General features: G+C 57.9%; 1 protein-coding gene across 1 annotated transcript; it reads right to left on the reverse strand.

Moving 5' to 3' along the window:
• Positions 1 to 255: 255 nt before the first annotated feature.
• KCNH4 (potassium voltage-gated channel subfamily H member 4) lies at positions 256 to 17,566 on the reverse strand (the record flags this gene model as incomplete). The annotated part of the gene is made up of 16 exons (XM_081108953.1): positions 256 to 942; positions 2,378 to 2,451; positions 3,108 to 3,214; positions 3,482 to 3,831; positions 4,026 to 4,091; positions 4,710 to 4,954; positions 5,508 to 5,757; positions 7,783 to 7,982; positions 8,385 to 8,579; positions 9,923 to 10,130; positions 13,161 to 13,318; positions 13,661 to 13,904; positions 14,694 to 14,821; positions 14,946 to 15,092; positions 15,407 to 15,640; positions 17,491 to 17,566. The coding sequence occupies 16 exons, from the start codon at positions 17,564 to 17,566 to the stop codon at positions 562 to 564; spliced, it is 3,063 nt and encodes a 1,020-aa protein (XP_080965079.1). The 3' UTR covers positions 256 to 561.
• Between the last annotated feature and the right edge of the window lie 367 nt (positions 17,567 to 17,933).

Here is a 17,933-nt window from a genome sequence, read left to right on the forward strand (position 1 = left end):
GTCTTGGTTTGCTCAAATGCCAGCCAGGATCTGAAACTTAGCCCTCTTGAGGCAGCACTGCTCTCAAGGTTTCCGCCAGAGACCAGGGGCTGGGACAGGACACCTCACAATATCACTGCGCTGTCTCCGCAGTGGGCTCTGCAATCTATCTCTCTGGCTGTCGACACCAAGATTCTGCCTGCGGTGGCCTCTTCATTTTCCAGGCTGGATCTGGGGCCCTCCCCCACCCCCGTCTGCTCCCCCATCTCTACCTGCCTCCAGGTCCTGGGGAGAAGGCAGGCCATCTCATCTGCCCAGCCTGATGGGCATCGTGCTCTGTCTCATGCCTGTTGGGTTCCACGGCCTTTGGTGACTCCCCTCCCAAAGGAGGAGCACAGGAGAAGGTTTGGAAAAGGAAAGAGGGTTGGAAGTGACCAGGCTTTATGGAAAAAGTCCTGAGAATCCAGAGCCAACCAGACCAGCTGGTGGCTGCTGACCCGAGGCAGGAGGCCCTGGGCTCAGCCCCTCCCTGACGGCAGGTGGCAATGCCCACCCCAGACAGGCCTGGGCCCAGGGCCAGGGTCAGTGGAACGTGTCTGACCTGGACCGGAAGCTGGGGGTTGGAAGTGAGGCCTCTGGCACCGGAGAGGGTCCCAGAGGGTCAGGCTCTGAGGGGTAGGGGGACAACACGTAGGGTCTGAGGTTGGGGTGGACAGTCCCCATCTCTGCTGTCCCCACAGTGGCTGGGCAGTGGACCTCAGCGAGAGTCGTATCCTGGATGCTAGATGGTGCTCCCGACCGACAGGGAGAGATGCATGGAGGCCTCTGCGGGAGGCACGGAGGGTCTGAGGGCCAAACGGAGACTGTCGGGTGGCCGGGGGGACCCAGCCTGGCCTGCAGCAGGCCCATCATGTGCCGGAGCTCCTGGCTGAGCTGAGATACTTCTTGGTTGAGGCAGGAGATCTGTTGAAAACACATCAAATTGTTTCCCAGGTGTCACCACACTCACTCCCCTCCTAGGTGCACCCCCCTCTACAGTTTACCAAGTTCTTTCATAACCACCCTCTGCTCAGGGCCACTGGGAGAAGAAGGCAGGGCAGGGGTTATTTTTGTCTAGATGTAAATATCCCAGCCCTTTTCCAAAAAGGATTGGGGACAGCAGCTATTGCCATCCTCCCAACACCCCACTTTTACAAGATGCAGAACAATGTGATCAGAGAGGTTACAGGGCTCTGAAGCGACAGATGTCGCCTGACTGTCAGGTGATCCCATCACAGGAGCTCAAGTGTTTTTCAAATTTCTGGGAGTACAGAATCAACGGAGAAACTTATAAAAGTGATTTCTGGGCCCTACCCCAGACATTCCAATTGGGGTGAGACCCAGGAGTCTGCACTTTACCATGTTTTCCAGGTGCCCATAGATAAGTGTGGAGCCTCTGGCCTAGAACTATGAGCAGAAGCAGGGCTGGCCCTCAATCTTGCCCAACAGGGGCTGGCCCCGCCCCCGGCCCTAGGCCCCGCCCCCGCCCAGGAGCTCCCCTGGGAAGCTCAATGTTTATCTGAAGGAGGGAAGGCAACTCCCCAGGGCTGGGCAGCTTCGCTGTGGCGACAATCCTGAGATCCCCCGGGAGGAGGCAGAGGCACAGCCTCCGCATTCAGCCTCTGGGCTCTTCCTGACCGGGATTCAGATATTGGGCTCCAGGTCCCCCAAGGCTGAAGGCCCCTTAGCCTCCCTGTCCTCTGCCCCCGTGTTTGCTTAGCTCTCATTTCAGGAGGGCTGGGCTGAGGGAAAGGCCTGGGGCATTGTGACTTGGTTGGGGCCATTCTGTGCAGGAGAGGATCCCGAGGTGGTGCAGGGAGGAGACAACCTGAGCTAGCCGGGCAAGAGGGGAAGCACCGACCAATGAGGACGCAGGCTGTGCTGGGGACTGGGCCAGGCCTGTGTGCGCTCATTGCATCCTCACAACCACAGGGGGAAGAACGCATTATTTCCCCCATTTTTAGGTGTGGAAATCAAAGTTCAGAGTGGCTGTGGGACTTGCCCGAGGTCTCCCAGCTAGTGTACATATATTTATGTTATTTTATTATTTATTGCAGAGAGGAAGAGAGAGGGAGAGAGAGAGAGATAGAAACATTGATGAGAGAGAATCATTGATCGGCTGCTTTCTGCACGCCCCCTACTGGGGTCAAGCCCGAAACCCTGGCATGTGCCCTCGCCTGGAATCAAATCAGGGACCCTTCAGTCCACAGCCCAACGCTCTATCCACTGAGCCAAACCGGCTAGGGCTAGTGTGAATACTTAAACTCAGGGCTCTGACTCCAAATCCTGACACGGTTTGTACGATATTCCCAAAATGATATTCTCCAAAGGTGGAGGCGAGGAACCAGCCCCAACCAACCTCCTGGTTCAGCCTGCAGACCTTTTCCTTCATCTCCTCAGCGTCAGTGGCCAGTTCCTGGCTGGGCCTGGTCCCTGCAGGCAGGACGGGGTAAAGGGAGGCAGTGAGTGCAGGGAGCATGAGTTACAGCTTGGGCTGGGCCCCCTCCAGTCGCTGGGAAGGCAGAGAGCAAGGGGAAAGGAAGCTCTGGGGTCAGGATGATGGGGAAACCAAACTCTTAGGCTGGTTTTGAGGCCCTATGACTTCCCCAGTACCACCCCACCCCCCACCCCACCCCCCGCCGGTCGCCCCAGCTCTAGGCACGAATCTTCCTTTTGATATCTAAGCATAACGTGCTCTTGTCATGCCTTTATGCCTTGCAACAACTGCCTTACTCCAACCCCTCAAACTCCTACCCACCCTTTAAGACCCAACTCAAGAGCCCCCTCCTCTAGGAGGGACACTTAAGGGAGCTCTCCTTTCCTACCTCAGAGCCCTGCTCCTGTCTCGGTTGTGGTACTCGGCATACTATTCTGGAATCATTTATCTGAGAGTACAGGTGTGTCTCCCCCACTAGACTGGGAGTTCACTAGGAGTGTGGGCCAGGTCTGGTTTAATCTGTGTATTCCCAGCACAGCACCCAGCACATGGTAAGGCCCTTACTACATGTGGGATGGATAGATAAAGGGGTGAATGAATGAATGGCAGGTGAATGGGTGACTATGAGTGGAAGTCCACTGCTGGCCCTTACCTGTAGGGGATGTGTGAGAGTGGGGCCTAGGGTGCTCAGGCCTTCTGCTGAACTGGAATGTAGGAGCCTCTGCTGTGCTGCCGGAGTCCTCAATGCCGTCCACTATGCTGGGACAGAGGCAGTGATCATCAATCCCAAGGGGCGAGGGTGAGGGCCAGAGCAGAGCAGGCGGAGGGTGAGGGGGGCAGCAGTGCCAGGGAGCTGGGGAGGAGCAATGGTCAAAAGGGTGGGATGGGGTTGCAAGCTGTGGTGGGTCAGGAAGGGCACAGGGGGTACTTGGGGCAGAGACGGGGGGGAGCACTAGGGACAGAGCCCAGAGAAGGTTCTGGAAGCCAGCAGTGGTATGGGAATGGCAGGGGAGGCTGGTGTCTCACCGAGGACTGAGGTCCGTAGTTCCAAAGGTTCCCAGTGGGGGGATAAGAAGCTGGGGTGGCTTCCTGGCAGCAAAGCCCCTGGGGGGGCCATGAGAGGAGGGGCTGTGGCCTCGACCAGCCAGGGCAGGGGATGGGGATGGGGACAGGGAAGGGGAAGAGATAAGGGCTGAGAATGGAGGCAGCTCCTCGCCCAAAAGGCTGACCAGGGAGCCTGGGGGCCTTGCTGGGCTAAGGCTGGGCAGCAGGAGGGGCCGGCAGGGCCTGGGACCACCTCCGGGCTCCGACTCAGCCTCGGCCTCGGTGATGGATGGCAGGGTCTTGTCTGAGGAGCCACGGCTTTCGGAGCGGGGCTGTGGGCAGAGGGAGCAGCTGGTGTTGCAGGACAGTGAACAACAGGCCCCTTCATTAAGCAACAGTCTCCACTGGCAGAGGATGCTCCCCATCCCCTCTCCCCTCTCCCTGCAGCAGAGGAGCCAAGGAAGGTGTCCCCCTCCCCCACCTCTCCCCCATTCAACCTCAACTCCACCCAGGAAGGGCATGTTACCTGGGAGGGCCCAGGGGATTGAGGGGATCGAGGGGACCGGGGGGACCGGGAGAAGCGGCTGAGGCCCTGTGGGGACAGAGGGGGTCATCTTACTCACGCCTTCCCCCTCCATTAGTGCAACACCTCCTCACCTCACCCATCGGTGTTGTGGGGTTTGAGGATATGGAGCCTTTGTGTGGATCTGAGTCAGAGATACCTCCAACTCTGACTCAGAGAAATCCTGAGTGGAAAGTCAGTGTGAAAAGCAGTAAAAGACAAAGGCCTAGGCTACAGACCCAAACCAAAATGGGCTCAGGAAACATGTGGTGAGTGAGGAAGCCCCAGGGGATGGTCCCAGTCCAGAGAGGAACTTTGTGGATGAGGAACACGAGGGGGATTGTTTCCGACGTGGGGGTCCTTTGGGGATTCTGGAGGGAAGCTGAGGGGGGGCCAACAGGAGATGGGTTAGTTCAGCTGGAAGTAAATGTGGTGAGAGACGGTCCATGGGGTTGGGTGATGGCCAATGGAGTAGGGTCAGTGGGATTGGAAGATGTTAAATATGGACGGGGCAATGGCCAGGGGTGCCTGGGGATGAGGATGCTTTCAGGGTGGAAGACAATGCATGAGGCTCTCTCTAGGGCTGAGGGAGGTCTGCTTGGAAGGAAGGAACCTCAGGGGAGATGGAAGTTGTAGGGGTCTACATACATTGGTGTCAGAGCCCTGGCGCAGGTTGAAGGTGAGGTCCCGGGGCAGACCAGCCCGGAAGGCAGCCCCATACTCAGGATAGAGCTTCAGGACCTCAGCCAGCCCTCGGCTGCTCAGCTGCTGCAGGCCACAGTAGGTCAGTGCCTTCACGTCAGCGCTGGTCTTCAGCACACAGCTCGGGCCTGCTCCTGACCCAGGCTCCTGTCCTGGCTCAATGGTATCTGCCCCAATCAGGTCCCCCTTCCCTGTGGGTAAGGGATGGGGACAGTGAGCCGGGGCCAGTCACTGGGGAGAGGGACCAAGAGGATATACCTAGTCAATGGGTTTGAGGGGAGGCCAGTGTGTTTGAAGGATGGCCGAAGGTGGGATTGGTGGAAATGATCAATGGAATTGGGAAAAGGTTAGTGGAGAATGACTGAAGTTGGGAGACAGTTAACGAGGGGTGTTAGTAAGGTTGGAGGAATGACCCATGGAATTGATCAGTGATCAATAAAGAGTGGCCAGAGGGGTCAGTTAAAGGGTAAAGGTCAATGGAGTTGAAGGTCAATGATGAAGAATCAATTTATTTGGGGGACCAGTCACTGGGGAAGGGTTGATGGGTTGAGGGATGGCCAATGGGATTAGGGGAGAGTCTGAGGGGAACGGTCAAGAGGGGATGGTAGGAGGGTGAAGGGACCAAGAAAGAGTCCTCCTCAGCAGAATTCCACTAAAAGCATCCCAGGCCCTAGATTCTTGGCCACTCACAAGGCCTCTGGGGAAGGTTCCAGGGTAGGTAGTAGGCGGTGGTGGTATCCTCACCCAGGATGGCCAGCACCATGCTGTCACGGAGCACCTCTAGCGAGCCTGAGCAGACGTAGTAGTGCGCCTGCAGAGCGTCCCCCCGGCGCAGCAGGTACTCGCCCGGAGCACAGAATGAGGCCTTGATGTGCAGGGAGAGGGTCCGCAGGCAGCCCCTGCTGGCTGCTCCAAACAGCGGCAGCTGCAGGATCTCCCGGTTCAGGTGCAGAGCAATGTCAGCTCTCAGCTCATCCGGGAAGTCACGCAGCAACTGCATAAGGGGACAGGTCATTCGGGCCGTCCCCCTGCAGCTGCTGCTTGATGTCTGCAAACGTGCTGAGCTGTCTCCAAGGAGATAGCTCCAGCTTGGCCTGTGCTTCGAAGTTACCCATTTCTGACCTCAATTTGACTTGTGTGTGGACCTCCCAACCCAACTGCTGGGGCAGAGACTAGGTCTTCTCCCGTCTGCCCACAGCCCTTGGTTACGCACTAAGTCGCTCACACACGCGCTGGTTTCTCAACACCACAAACGCAAACTCTGCTTTTAAATCGCGGTGGATCTTGAGCAATCCATGCCCTCTCTCTGGGCCATCTGTAAATTGCTGGGTTACACTAGATCTTGAATATTATCAATGACCTCCTAGACCTAAACTTAATAGTCACAGTTCCACCCGCATATAATGGAGGCCTTAACCACTGCGGCTTGTTGATCTCTTTCTTGTTCCCATTGTCTCCCCAGCCGCCTCTCCCTGCATCATAGCAACCAGCTCCATGGCTCCCCCACTCCCTGTAAGCTAGTGGTTCTCAACCTTCCTAATGCCGCGGCCCTTTAATACAGTTCCTCATGTTGTGGCGACCCCCAACCATAAAATTATTTTCGTTGCTACTTCATAACTATACTGTTGCTACTGTTATGAATTGTCATGTAAATATCTGGTAGGCAGGATGTATTTTCATTGTTACAAACTGAACATAATTAAAGCATAGTAATTAATCACAAAAACAATATGTAATTATATATGTGTTTTCCGATGGTCTTAGGCGACCCCTGTGAAAGGGTCGTTCAACCCCCAAAGGGGTTGCGACCCACAGGTTGAGAACCGCTGCTGTAAGCCCAGAGCCCTACGTCTGGGTCCAGACCTATATTTTCAACTACCTACAGGGCAGACTCCACCGGGACCTCCCACAGGCACCACACTCTCATCATGGCCCCACACTGGGCTCTCATTTTTACCCCCAAGTACAATCTTCTCCCTGTAACACCCCCAGCCAGAAACCTGGGAATCACTCTGAGCTCCTCTTCTGCAACCAGGACCACCAAGTCCCATGGTGCCTGCGCTTAGAAATCTCTCCTAGATCCCCAGGCCACTCCCCAACCTCAGCATTTTGCAGGATAACATCTGAAGTCAAGGGCATCTATGACCTGAGCCTGCCCACCCGGGCTCTTACACTCCTCTCCCTCTCCACCCGCCACGGTGCCCACACTCCCGTTCCTGAAGGCTCACTGAACTACCTTCAGTTTCCTGAACTCACGCTGATCTTTTGTGTCAACATTTCTGGACCTGCGCTCCTCTTGCTCTTCCTGTCTGGAACGGCCTTCTGGTAGCAGGCCGATTTCCTTCTTGTCCCTCACGGCGCCACCTGCCTGTACTCCTCTAGGCCCAGACGCAACACAATGGGGATCCCAAGTGGCAGGTGCACCCCTGCAGCAGAGTCCCATTCACTGTGTAATTTATTTACCCGTTTGCCTCCCTTACCAGGCCGGTGTCTCCCTGAGGGAAAAGCTGTGATCAGCTCGGAGCTCCCTGTGTTCAGCACAGAAGCTGGCCCACAGCGGGTGCTCGGGAATTGTTGGCCGAAGGGAGCGTGGCATTAGCTAAGGGCTGAGCTCCCTTTCATGTCCCAAATTCTAGTGCAGGGGAAAAGGGCTGTGGATTTCAGTGGGCACATGCCCTTGTGAATAACACCTCACCTCCCTGTAGCGGCTACAGGGTTCTCAACCTTCTGGCCCTTTAAATACAGTTCCTCATGTTGTGGCCCAACCATAACATTATTTTCGTTGCTACTTCATAACTGTAATGTTGCTACTATTTATGAATCGTCATGTAAATATCTGATATGCAGGATGGTCTTAGGCGACCCCTGTGAAAGGGTCGTTTGACCGCCAAAGGGGTCGCGACCCACAGGTTGAGAACCGCTGCATAGCCCATCTACCTCCATTCCAAACCCAGAGAGGCTGTGCGCTCTTCCCCATCCGACGGCCATGCAGCAAAGCCCCGGAGCCCCCGCACGCTACCTGGTTGGCGTCGATGCCGCTGTTGACAGCCCACGTGGTCTGGAAGTACTCGAGCATGCGCTGCTTGAGCGGCCGCGGCAGGCGGTGCAGGCGGATGAAGTCCTGGAGGTCCTTCATGCGGCTGTGGTAGAGCGAGCGGCGCGAGTACATGCGCTGGATGATGGCCGTCACGTTCCCGAACACCACGGCGTGCATCAGCGCTGCAGCATCGGCGGCGGGCGGCAGGTTAGGGTGGCCGTCCGTCCCCAAACCCACCCTGCCCTGGACAGGCCTCTGGGCTTCCGGGAAGGGCAGGAGGGCCAGTGGGCTCCTACGTGCCCACCTGGTGGCAGGGGCTGGCTTGGGAGGGGACTAGAGAGTGGTCCTGAGAGAGGTCAGACCTGATGCTCCTCTCATCCCCCGCCCCCCTTCTCCCCCCAATTAGGTCATGAACTTGAGTTTCCCGTTCCCTGAACAAGACACCATGCCTGTTTGTGGAGCCCCCCAGGGCCGGCATGCAGCAGGCCGGAGGAAACGTCTATGCATGAATGCAGGCCTGTCTGGAGGGCCTTCTTGGGCCCGATCTCCCTATCTGCACGCGTGGCTGGGCGGGCCGGCCTCACCGCCTATGAGCATAGTGCAGATGGAGAAGATCTTCTCCACGTCAGTGTTGGCGCACACGTTGCCGAAGCCCACGCTGGTGAGGCTGCTGAGCGTGAAGTAAAGCGCGGCAATGTAGGCGCTGCGCCGCGTCGGGCCGCCCGCCGAGCTGTTGACATAGGGCACCTCCAGCCGCTTGCCCAGCTCATGCAACCAGCCTGGAGGGTGGAACGATGCAGGGGGTGGAGAACCGGGTTTCCCCGAGCTGCCTGCACTCGGCTTCAGTCAAGTACTTACAGCGGGGAGGGGAGGTTTGCATGGGCAGCCTTGGCCTGAGCCTGGTTACAGTTGCAGCTCAAGGCTACCAACTCTCCATACTGCTGACTGCTCAGGGGCCTCTGCCACACTCTAATCGTTTATTGAGTGCCTCCTGTGCACAGGGTGCTGGGACTTGACCCAGCCAGACATTCTCCCTGCCTTGGTGGGAATGACGGTCTGGAGGGGAAAGAGACACCAAATAAATCATTGCAGGTGGGAGGTGAGCTACTAAAAGGGAACTAGAAGAAGAAAGGTGGGGGGTGGGGCGGGGGGGGGGGAGAATGGGAGATAATCTGTAATACTATCAACAATAAAAATATTTAAAATTCGCCGAAACCGGTTTGGCTCAGTGGATAGAGCGTCGGCCTGCGGACTGAAAGGTCCCGGGTTCGATTCCAGTCAAGGGCATGTACCTGGGTTGCGGGCACATCCCCAGTGGGAGATGTGCAGGAGGCAGGTGATCGATGTTTCTCTCTCATCGATGTTTCTAACTTTCTATCTCTCTCCCTTCCTCTCTGTGAAAAATCAATAAAATATATTTAAAAAAATATTTAAAATTGAATAAAAGGGAACTATAGGGTATCTTAGGAGTCATACTGGGTTAGGGAAAGCCAATACAATGGGTGGTAGGGAGTATGGTCCCTGAAAAGCTCCCTTAGGACAGAGCATTTTAGCTGAGATTGCAAGGAACAGACAGGCCACCTAGGTGAAGGGAGGGAAGACAGAAGGAAAAGGATTCCGGAGAGGAAAACGTGGTCAAGGCCCCGAGTGAGAGAGCAGTACCGCGTGGGTGCTGGAGGAGGCCAGTGCGGCTGCGGCCCGGGGGGGGGCGGGGCGGGGGGGTAAAGAGGAGCCAGGTAGGGACAGAGAGGGCGTGCACTACATGTGGACTTGATTTTGGTGGCAGTAGGGAGCCACCAGAAGGAGCCAGGGAGGAGTACTGCTCCCTCTGCCCCAAACACCCTCCTACCACTGGAGAGTGTCCCATACTGTTTTTTGATCGCCTATCCCCCGTCTTGCTCCCCTGCTAGGCTGTGAGGTCCCCCCAAGGCAAAGCCCTTGTCTGCAAATCAGCGCTCCCACGCTTGATCCAGAAGGAGCTCAATGCGTGTTGGTTGGGTGAACAGAGAAATGTGGGTGGTGGGTGGCGGGTGGCGGTACAGGTGAAGGCGTCCGCGTGGGTGCCCGAGTGCACAGGGCAGGTGGACGGGTGGTCAGTGAAAGTCCGGGGCCAGGGGCTCACCGATGTCCCAGAGCAGTGGGTCGTTGGCTTCCATCTCCCGGCGCCCGATGACATACCAGACACAGGCCATCCAGTGGGCAAGGAGCGCAAAGGCGGACATGAGCAGCGTGAGCACCACGGCGCTGCACTGCGAGTACCGCTCCACCTTCTGCAGCAGCCGCAGCAGCCGCAGCAGCCGCACTGTCTTCAGCAGGTGCACCAGCGATGTCTGCAGGAGTGTGTGGGGAGGCTGTCAGAGCCTCCATGGCCCCCCGTGTCCCACCCCCAGATGCCCTGGGGCCAGGGGAAGCTGCAGCAGGAAGAACAGCTCTTCTCTCTTGGGAGGGTGACCAGGAACTGCAGGGGACGGAGAATAATACTAAAACTGATAATGGCCAACACTTGGTAAGTACTTACTATGTGTGAGGACTGGGCTAAGTACTTGTAATCCTCATTTAAAAAGTTATGCTGCCGAAACCGGTTTGGCTCAGTGGATAGAGCATCGGCCTGTGGACTGAAGGGTCCCAGGTTCGATTCCGGTCAAGGGCATGTACCTGGGTTGCGGGCACATCCCCAGTAGGAGATGTGCAGGAGGCAGCTGGTCGGTGTTTCTCTCTCTTCGATGTTTCTAACTCTCTATCTCTCTCCCTTCCTCTCTGTAAAAAATCAATAAAATATATATATATAAAAAAAAGTTATGCTTTCAGTCCAATTATCATCATTGTTCCCAATTTGCAGATAAATAAACGAAGGCTCAGAGAGGTTAGTGACTTGCTTAAGGTACAGACCAAGGAAATGATAGAGCTGGGACTCAGATCTGGGCTCACACCAGAGTCCATTTTGGGTCATGCTGCCCCTTAGCACTGTGGGCTGGGGAAGAGTAAGTCCTGGCCAAAGGCAGGGGGGTAGACAGAATGACCTCTGGCCCCTGCAAAAGCCCCTCGTGTCCTAGCACACTTAGCTGTGGACAAGAGTGGTTGCTAGTGACGACAGCAGGTGTGGTGGGAGTCACCCTCGAGACAGAGAGAGGCATGGTAGGGTGGGAGCGGGCTAGGACTGGGAAAGGTTTAGGTTTAGGGCCCTTTCCTCTTGTGGGTCGGCTGCCAATGAAATGTTGAGGGAAGAAGATCAGGGACTGAGGGAGCCTGGGCTTCGAGATTTCAACCCTTGTGGGGCTTGGTGGGGGTTTGTGGAGCCAGTGGCCCCTAGGAAGGCTCCTGTAAATGTTGGCTAATATTACCACCACCACAGTTCCCATTTGGTTATTAATGCCTCAGCGAGCTCTCCCAACCTTGGAGAGGAGAAGCAGGTGGAGGCTCATCTTCTCACCACTAGGGCGGGGCTCTGGGACAGGGCGTGGGTACCCTGGTCTGACGGCCCTCACTGTCCTTTCAGGGGCCTCCAGCAGCATCCCTGTAGCCCTGGCCCTACATGGCTCCTGAACAACCTCACCCATTCTCTCTCATGTTAGCTGGTGGAGGTGGCCCTGAGCCCCCCGTATGGACCCTCTCCAAGGCTTAATTAACGCCTGCCCTCACCTCCCAGAGCTCCTGACTTCATTCCTTCAGGACTTGCCCCAGCCCCTGTCCCTGGGCCCCACTCCCTTGGGACCCTCCTCTCCCTCTCCTTGGACCAGATTGTCCCAGGCCTGGCTCCTTCCATTCCACTGCTCTGCTGGTGCCTCCTCATCCTCTCTCTTTGCCGTGTCCTCCTCCAGTCCCAGCACTGCTCCTCACCTCCCTGTATACCAGACCATCCACTCGGGTACCCTGGTTTCCTGGGAAGCAGGGTGCAATGTTGGAAAGAACACTAGACTAGGAGTCTGGAGACCTGGTTCCAATCTCCTGCCTGTTACTGCTAGCTGTGTGACCTTCAGCAAGCCACTCACCCTCTCTGAGCCTCTGTGCCCATCTCTGAAAAAGAGGGATAAGAGAACCTGCCCTGAAGGACTATTGTGAGGTTCCTATGTGATGATGATGTGTGAAAGAACTTAGTAAACTGTCAAGTGCTCCTAAAGCTACCACAGGAGGGGGCACGGCCTGGGAGGAGGGACAAGGGGCTCTCTGTAGCTCTCTCTTTCCTCAGCGACAGCTGTCTGCCCAGCTGGCACAGTCTAGTGGGTACAGGGGATGGGGAGGGGTGGGGAGCTCTTCCTGGAATGGCCCGAGCCTCAGGGCAGACACGCACATGCACGTGTGTGGGAGCGTGCATACACGTGCACACAGCCGGGAGAAGAGGCCCACAGCTTGTTGGCAGCTAGTTAAATCCGGCTGCATGTAGGTGGTTTCCCACTATAGCGAAGTGTGGCAGAGAGAGGAGCACACAGGGAAACCGCTTTCCACTTCCCCACCCCGAACCAAGGGGTCTGGGGACAGAGGGGGGGGGACTCCCTCCCCCTGGACCTACTATCTACTGGCTGGGTGCAGAGCTGACCACTCAAGGGCATTCCACGCAGCCCCTAGGGAGCTGGGAGGACACTGGTCTTAGCTCTCTGCCTCCAAACTCACCCCACAACCTCTCCCTCCTTGTCTGGGCTTGCTATGACCCCCCCTCCCCCACCCCACCCCCGCCAAATGCTCTCTCTCTTCATCTCCTGCCAGCAAACCCTACCCTTTATCTCTCCCTCAACTTCCTCAGGAACCCTTCCCAGGCCACCCTGGCCTCTGCCCAGCTGGACTGCTTTGACCTCCCCAGCACTGGCTAGATTTTAGATCCTTTTTACCCATGCCCACGTCCCAGTATGGAGCTCCGAGGTCAGCTAGCTCCGTGCCAGCCTCCATGCACAGTACCGGGGCCCCGTGTTCCGCCTCATCCCCCCTGCTGTTCCTGCTGGCCCCTCCGGAGTCCGGCCCCATCACCAGCCTGGCTGTTGGAGGCTGAATCCTTGTCCCTTTTCCCCAGTGACCGCGCCCCACACAGCGCTTTACAGACAGCTAAATGCTCCTCAGTTGTTTGTTCAATAAAGATGAGGAAAGTACCACTCATTTGGTATCAGGCCAACGCTGCCTTGGTAGCTCGACGTAGCTTTTCATTTGTCTCAGCTTCCCTCCGAGATTGTGAGCTGAGCTCCCCAAGCGCCCAGACCCTCTCAGGTCCTTCTCAGCTCCTAGCACAGGGCTCTGCCCCTAGCGGATGCCTGACCCAGAGTCACAGGTAGGTTGATGGGAAGGACTGGGTCTGAGTTTGGAGTCAGTCCCTTAGGGGGAGATGCTGGGCTGAAGCTGGGAGGTTAGCTGCTTGGTGGGACGGGGTCACTCACCACGGTGATGTTGAAGATGTAAAGCAGGTCAAAAGGCAGAGCAGCAATAAGGTCGACAAAGAACCAGGTGGCCAGGTAGTGGAGACCAATGGAACGAGGAGCAGAGACCACCTGGCCGGACTGGGACACATAGGTGGTGCGGAAGTTCAGAATGATATCTGGGGGTGCAAGAGGCTGTTACGAGGGTGTCTTCGTCTAGAAACTCAGGCCAAAGGGCCAAGAAACTGGCTAGGCTGGGAACAAGCCTTAGAGACCCAGGATGGAGTTAGGGTTAGAAATGGGGAGACAGATTGGGCTTTTAGCTGATCTTCAGGGAGGAAAAGTCTAGAGGCAGAAGGCTGCAGGGGTCAGGAGTCAGGGCCCATGGACCATTAGGACCTCAAGACCCAGAAATGGATGGGCTCTGAGTGACTGGGTTCTGCGGCCCAGGACCAAGCGAGGCCAGGATGAGTGGGTCCCTCCAGCCCACCCGCCAGGGTGTGTGGGGCAGAGGGTCTAACCCAGGATGAAGAGCATCTCCACGGCGATGTCACTGGCAAGGGTGTGTCGGGACGTGATGGGGGTGTCATCATCGCCCAAGAAGCAGACATTGTAGGGGACGGTGACCGCAACGTAGAAGGTGGCGAGGAGGATGAGGCCATCCCATACAGCCTTGGGGACGCTGTAGTGGAGGAGGAGGCAGCGGGACCCCCCCACGGAGGCCACCTTGTACTCGGGCACTGATGGCTTTGGCTCAAACACGTTCTAAGGGGAAAGGGGTGGTGGTTGGGGACACTTGGGGGAAAGAGGAGCCAAGGCGGGGGGAGGGAGAGGCAGGGGCTGGGGAAAAGAGGGCGTGGACACTGCGAACACAACCACGAAGAGATAGAGGGTGCAGGAGAGGGGCTCAGGGTGGCACCCGACCCTTCCGTGGCCAAGCTACTGCTCAGGGCCCCTTGTGAATCCATCATGTTTTGTGGGGAGTTTAAGGTGTGACCTTCACCCTGCTGAAGGATATGATGACAAATCAGGCACAAGCCCTACCTGGAGGGGTCACTAGCTTCTCCCTCAGGTTCCTCTTGGGTGCTGGGGGGCCGGGGGGAGATCGGTGTATCCAGGACTGAGGGGAGACTGGCACAACACCCCACTCCTTATAGATCTTAGAGACTACACAGAGGGTTGGAGACCCGATCCGTGGCTTCATCGGGGTCCTAGATGAAGGCTAGGTGGGAGGCCCTCAGTGGGGGCTTTCTCCCTCGGACCACAGCTTGTGATCCCCCCATAGGTAACTTGATCAGCCAGAGTTGGGTGATATAATTGCTGCTAGAGCCCAGCCTTGTGACAACTTCTGAGCAGAGTAATCTCAGTCACAAGGAAGCAAGGACAGTGGGGATGGAAGGAGGGGGGCATGAGTTAGAGCAGAGTTGGGCGTGAGAAATGGGCAGAGAGAGGAACAAGTCGCTGGAGGGAGACCAGCCAGACAGGGAAACAGGGAGGCAGTATCAGGGCCTCGGCGTCACGGCCGGGAGGTGTTGGGGTGGAGACAGGACTCACACGATTGGTTTTCATGCTTCCCTGGCCCCGGCGGCCAAAGTGGCCAGTCAGTCTGCGCAGGACAGTCCGGTTCTGTCTCCTGGCGAATCGCAGTCTTGAGCTGGCTCCCCTCCTGCCAAGGGAGTTTTCTATTGGAAAGAAGGGTATGGCGATAAATGGGGGCTCATCCCACGAGGCTGGGGAGGGAGAGGTCTGGTGACCTTGGGCAAGGACCTCTGACCATTCGCGCCTTCTCCCCAGACCTGCGGTTACCATGATTGCTGTCCCCGTGGCTTCCAGAGGGGCCGGGTCCTGGGCCTCCACTCTGAGTGATGTCCTTGAAGGAAAAGAGGAAAAGCACAACCTCCCCCATCCCATTCTTGATGGGCATCACGTCCAGGAGGCACCGAAAGGCTGAGCCTGTAGGTGTGGAAAGATGGAGGGAGAAGGTGAGCAGCCGTGGCATCCCTGACCCCCTGGTTCCTGGGCATAGTCAAAGGGTTTGGTAAAAGTTTGGAGCTGGAAAAGTCCAACGCTGACTCCGTCACCTTCCAGATGGGGGAACCAAGGCCGGAAAGGGTCAGGGATGCACTCAGCGTTACCCAGCTTGTGACAGTGTCGGGGTGGGGGGGGAGGGGGGGCAGGGACCAGCACCCAAGCTTTCACTGTGCCAAGTGGACTCTGGGTAAAGCCTGGGGTCTGGGCAGGGCTGCAGGCCAGGCCAGGCCCCTCACCATCCTTCCGGTAGAAGCACATTTCAGTCCGGTGCTCCTGGCGGCCCTCCAGGGCCTTGTGGAGCCTCTGCAGGGCTGGCTCACTGGTCTCGGGACCGTAGAGGAAGCGGCAGCTGCCTGTTTTCTGCATGACCTCGGTGCGGCCGTAGCCTGTGAGCTCGCAAAAGCCGTCAGAGCAGTAGACGATGGGAAAGCCCCGGGGGCCCTGCGCGTTGGCCAGGAGGAAGTTACTGTCTGTGGGAAGAAGAGGTCAAGATCAGGCCCAGGGCAGGAGGGGAGCTCAGCTTCCAGGTGGGCAGGACCTCCCCCAAGCTGTTGTCAGGGGTCCCAGAGCCAGACGCTTCCCAGGCTCCCATGCGATTCCTGGGTCCTGCTTTGGGATAATTTGATTTAAGAGTAAGAAGAGATAGAGGACAAGGACAAGGACTTACGGGCGACCTGGGACTTGGACAGGAACTACTAGGGGATTGGAGAAGGAACCCCAAAAGTTCGTGCCGTTCATCCCCCTGCCTTCAAGCGAGTACGCTCTCAGTGTGGGAGGCAGTACGGCGTGGTGAGCTAGGGAATGGACTCCACCACCCCACCTCTGCTGATGGCTGATTGCGGAACCTTGGGCACGTTAATGAACTCCTCTGTGCCTCAGCTTCCTCGCCTGCAAAGTGGAGGCTAATACCGTATATCTCCCTCACATGGTTGTTGTGAGAGTTACGGGCGTTACCTGGGGAAAACCTTTGGGGACAGTCTGTGCCACAGTGTCCACTCCTCCACATGTGCACAGCTGTCAAAGCACAGCCCTAGCCACTACCCTGTCATCCCATTGGAGAGGGGAGAGGACAGGGATTCTGGTGCTATGACACCCATTTTATTGACGGGAAACTAGTAGGCAGAGATTACCGACACTCACAAATCTCCTTCGTGGGAGGAGGGAGAGTCACGACTAGCGTCCTGACTTCCAAGAAAGGTCCTCTTTTTAGCACCCCTTTATCTAATTCCGGGCCTGTCCCCAGTGTCAAAGTCTGACAGGGATTGGGCAATGAAGTTGGGGCTCCAGCAACCCCAGCCGCAGGACCTGAGCTGGCTCCCTCCAGTTCCAATGGATAGGAGGCCACAGAGGGGCTCTATGGGCCATCCAGGGACAGAGTCCCAGCGAGGGAAGGGTCCTGAGACACAACCAGTCCCGGGGCGCTAGGAAGGGTGTGTGCCTGGGCATGGGGTGGCTGATGGGGACACTGAGGGTGCTGGGCCCTGGGCAGCAGCCTCCTTCCATCCCAGAGCTCGTTGCTCCGGTGATGGGCGCTATGGAAACAGGGGAGGCGTGTGTGGAGGAAGAGTGGGGAGGTGGGGAGCCCCACTCCCCCGCCCCAGATCAGTTTCCGCCCTTGAGTACCGCTCCCCATATCTTCCAGACGTAGCAAAGGTGCCCAGAGGGGCAGGCAGAGATCTCTAGGTTGTAAAGTAGGAAAAGGGAAAGGCGGGAGAAGGGGCGGGGAAGGAGGAGTGTGGCTGTCCAAGGTCCTGAACCTGGGAACCGAGCTGGGTGGGCGAGCGGGGAGTTCCCTTCCTCACCCGGACCACCCCCCTCCTCCTGCCTCACCTCCCTCGAACACAGACGCGCCACGATTTGGGGGTGCGTGACCTTAGTCTAAACTAGGTCCTGCCGAAGTCTGATCTGCTCTCCCTCCCTCTGTTTTTCCGGGGGGAAGGGGATGCTGGAATGTCTGGGAGCGACTCCCGAGCGCCTGGCCGCTTTCCGACCTCCGCGTCTCGGATACCGCCAACCGCGCCCCCAGCCAGCAGAGCCCTGCCCGGGAACCGGCCGCTCTCAAGGCCTCTCCTCCGTTTTGCACACGAAGAGCCTTTCGTGCTTGCAGTCACACCCCTTACCTTGGCCCCCGCGCTCTTGGCCCTCTCCCCGCCTCCCCTCGGGGGGCACTCTGCTGTTCCTTTTCCGCGGCTTCGGGAGCTCCGACCTAGACCCTCCACCCCACTCCCCCTTCCCGCCTCGGGTCTAGAAGACCAAGCCGGCCCCCACGGGGTCTTGGCCCCCAGCAGGAGCCCCCAGCCCCAGCCTCGGCCCCACTCACGCGTGCCGTCGAAGCGGGTGGCGATAGTGTCCAGGAAGGTGTTTTGCGGGGCCAGCAACCCCTTCATGACCGGCATGGCTCGGGGCGCGAGTTGGAGGCGCGGCGCCGAGGGCGGTCAGCTCGGCCGGGCCCCAGGGGGCGCGCTGCCGGCGGGGCCGGGGCGCCCCATGCGCGGGCCTGCCTCCTACCCTCCCTCTCACCGCCGCCGCCTCTGCTCCAAACCCCTCGGCTTTCGGCTCCGCGGGGCGCCGCCGAGCCGGCTCTTTTCCCCACGGGCCAGGTTCTTTCCCCCGGGCTCGGCCGCGTCCGCCACGTGGCCCCGCACGGGGAGGGGCCACCAGTGACACCCGCACCTCTCCCCGCGGCCCTCCTTCGGGAGGGGAGCGGCCCACGCGAGTCTCTCTCGGAGAGAATTCGAGACACGCCTCCAGGGAGCAGAGGCT

The sequence above is a fragment of the Myotis nattereri genome (assembly GCF_964212035.1).
Source record: "Myotis nattereri genome assembly, chromosome: 16".
Classification (NCBI taxonomy): Eukaryota; Metazoa; Chordata; class Mammalia; order Chiroptera; family Vespertilionidae; genus Myotis; species Myotis nattereri.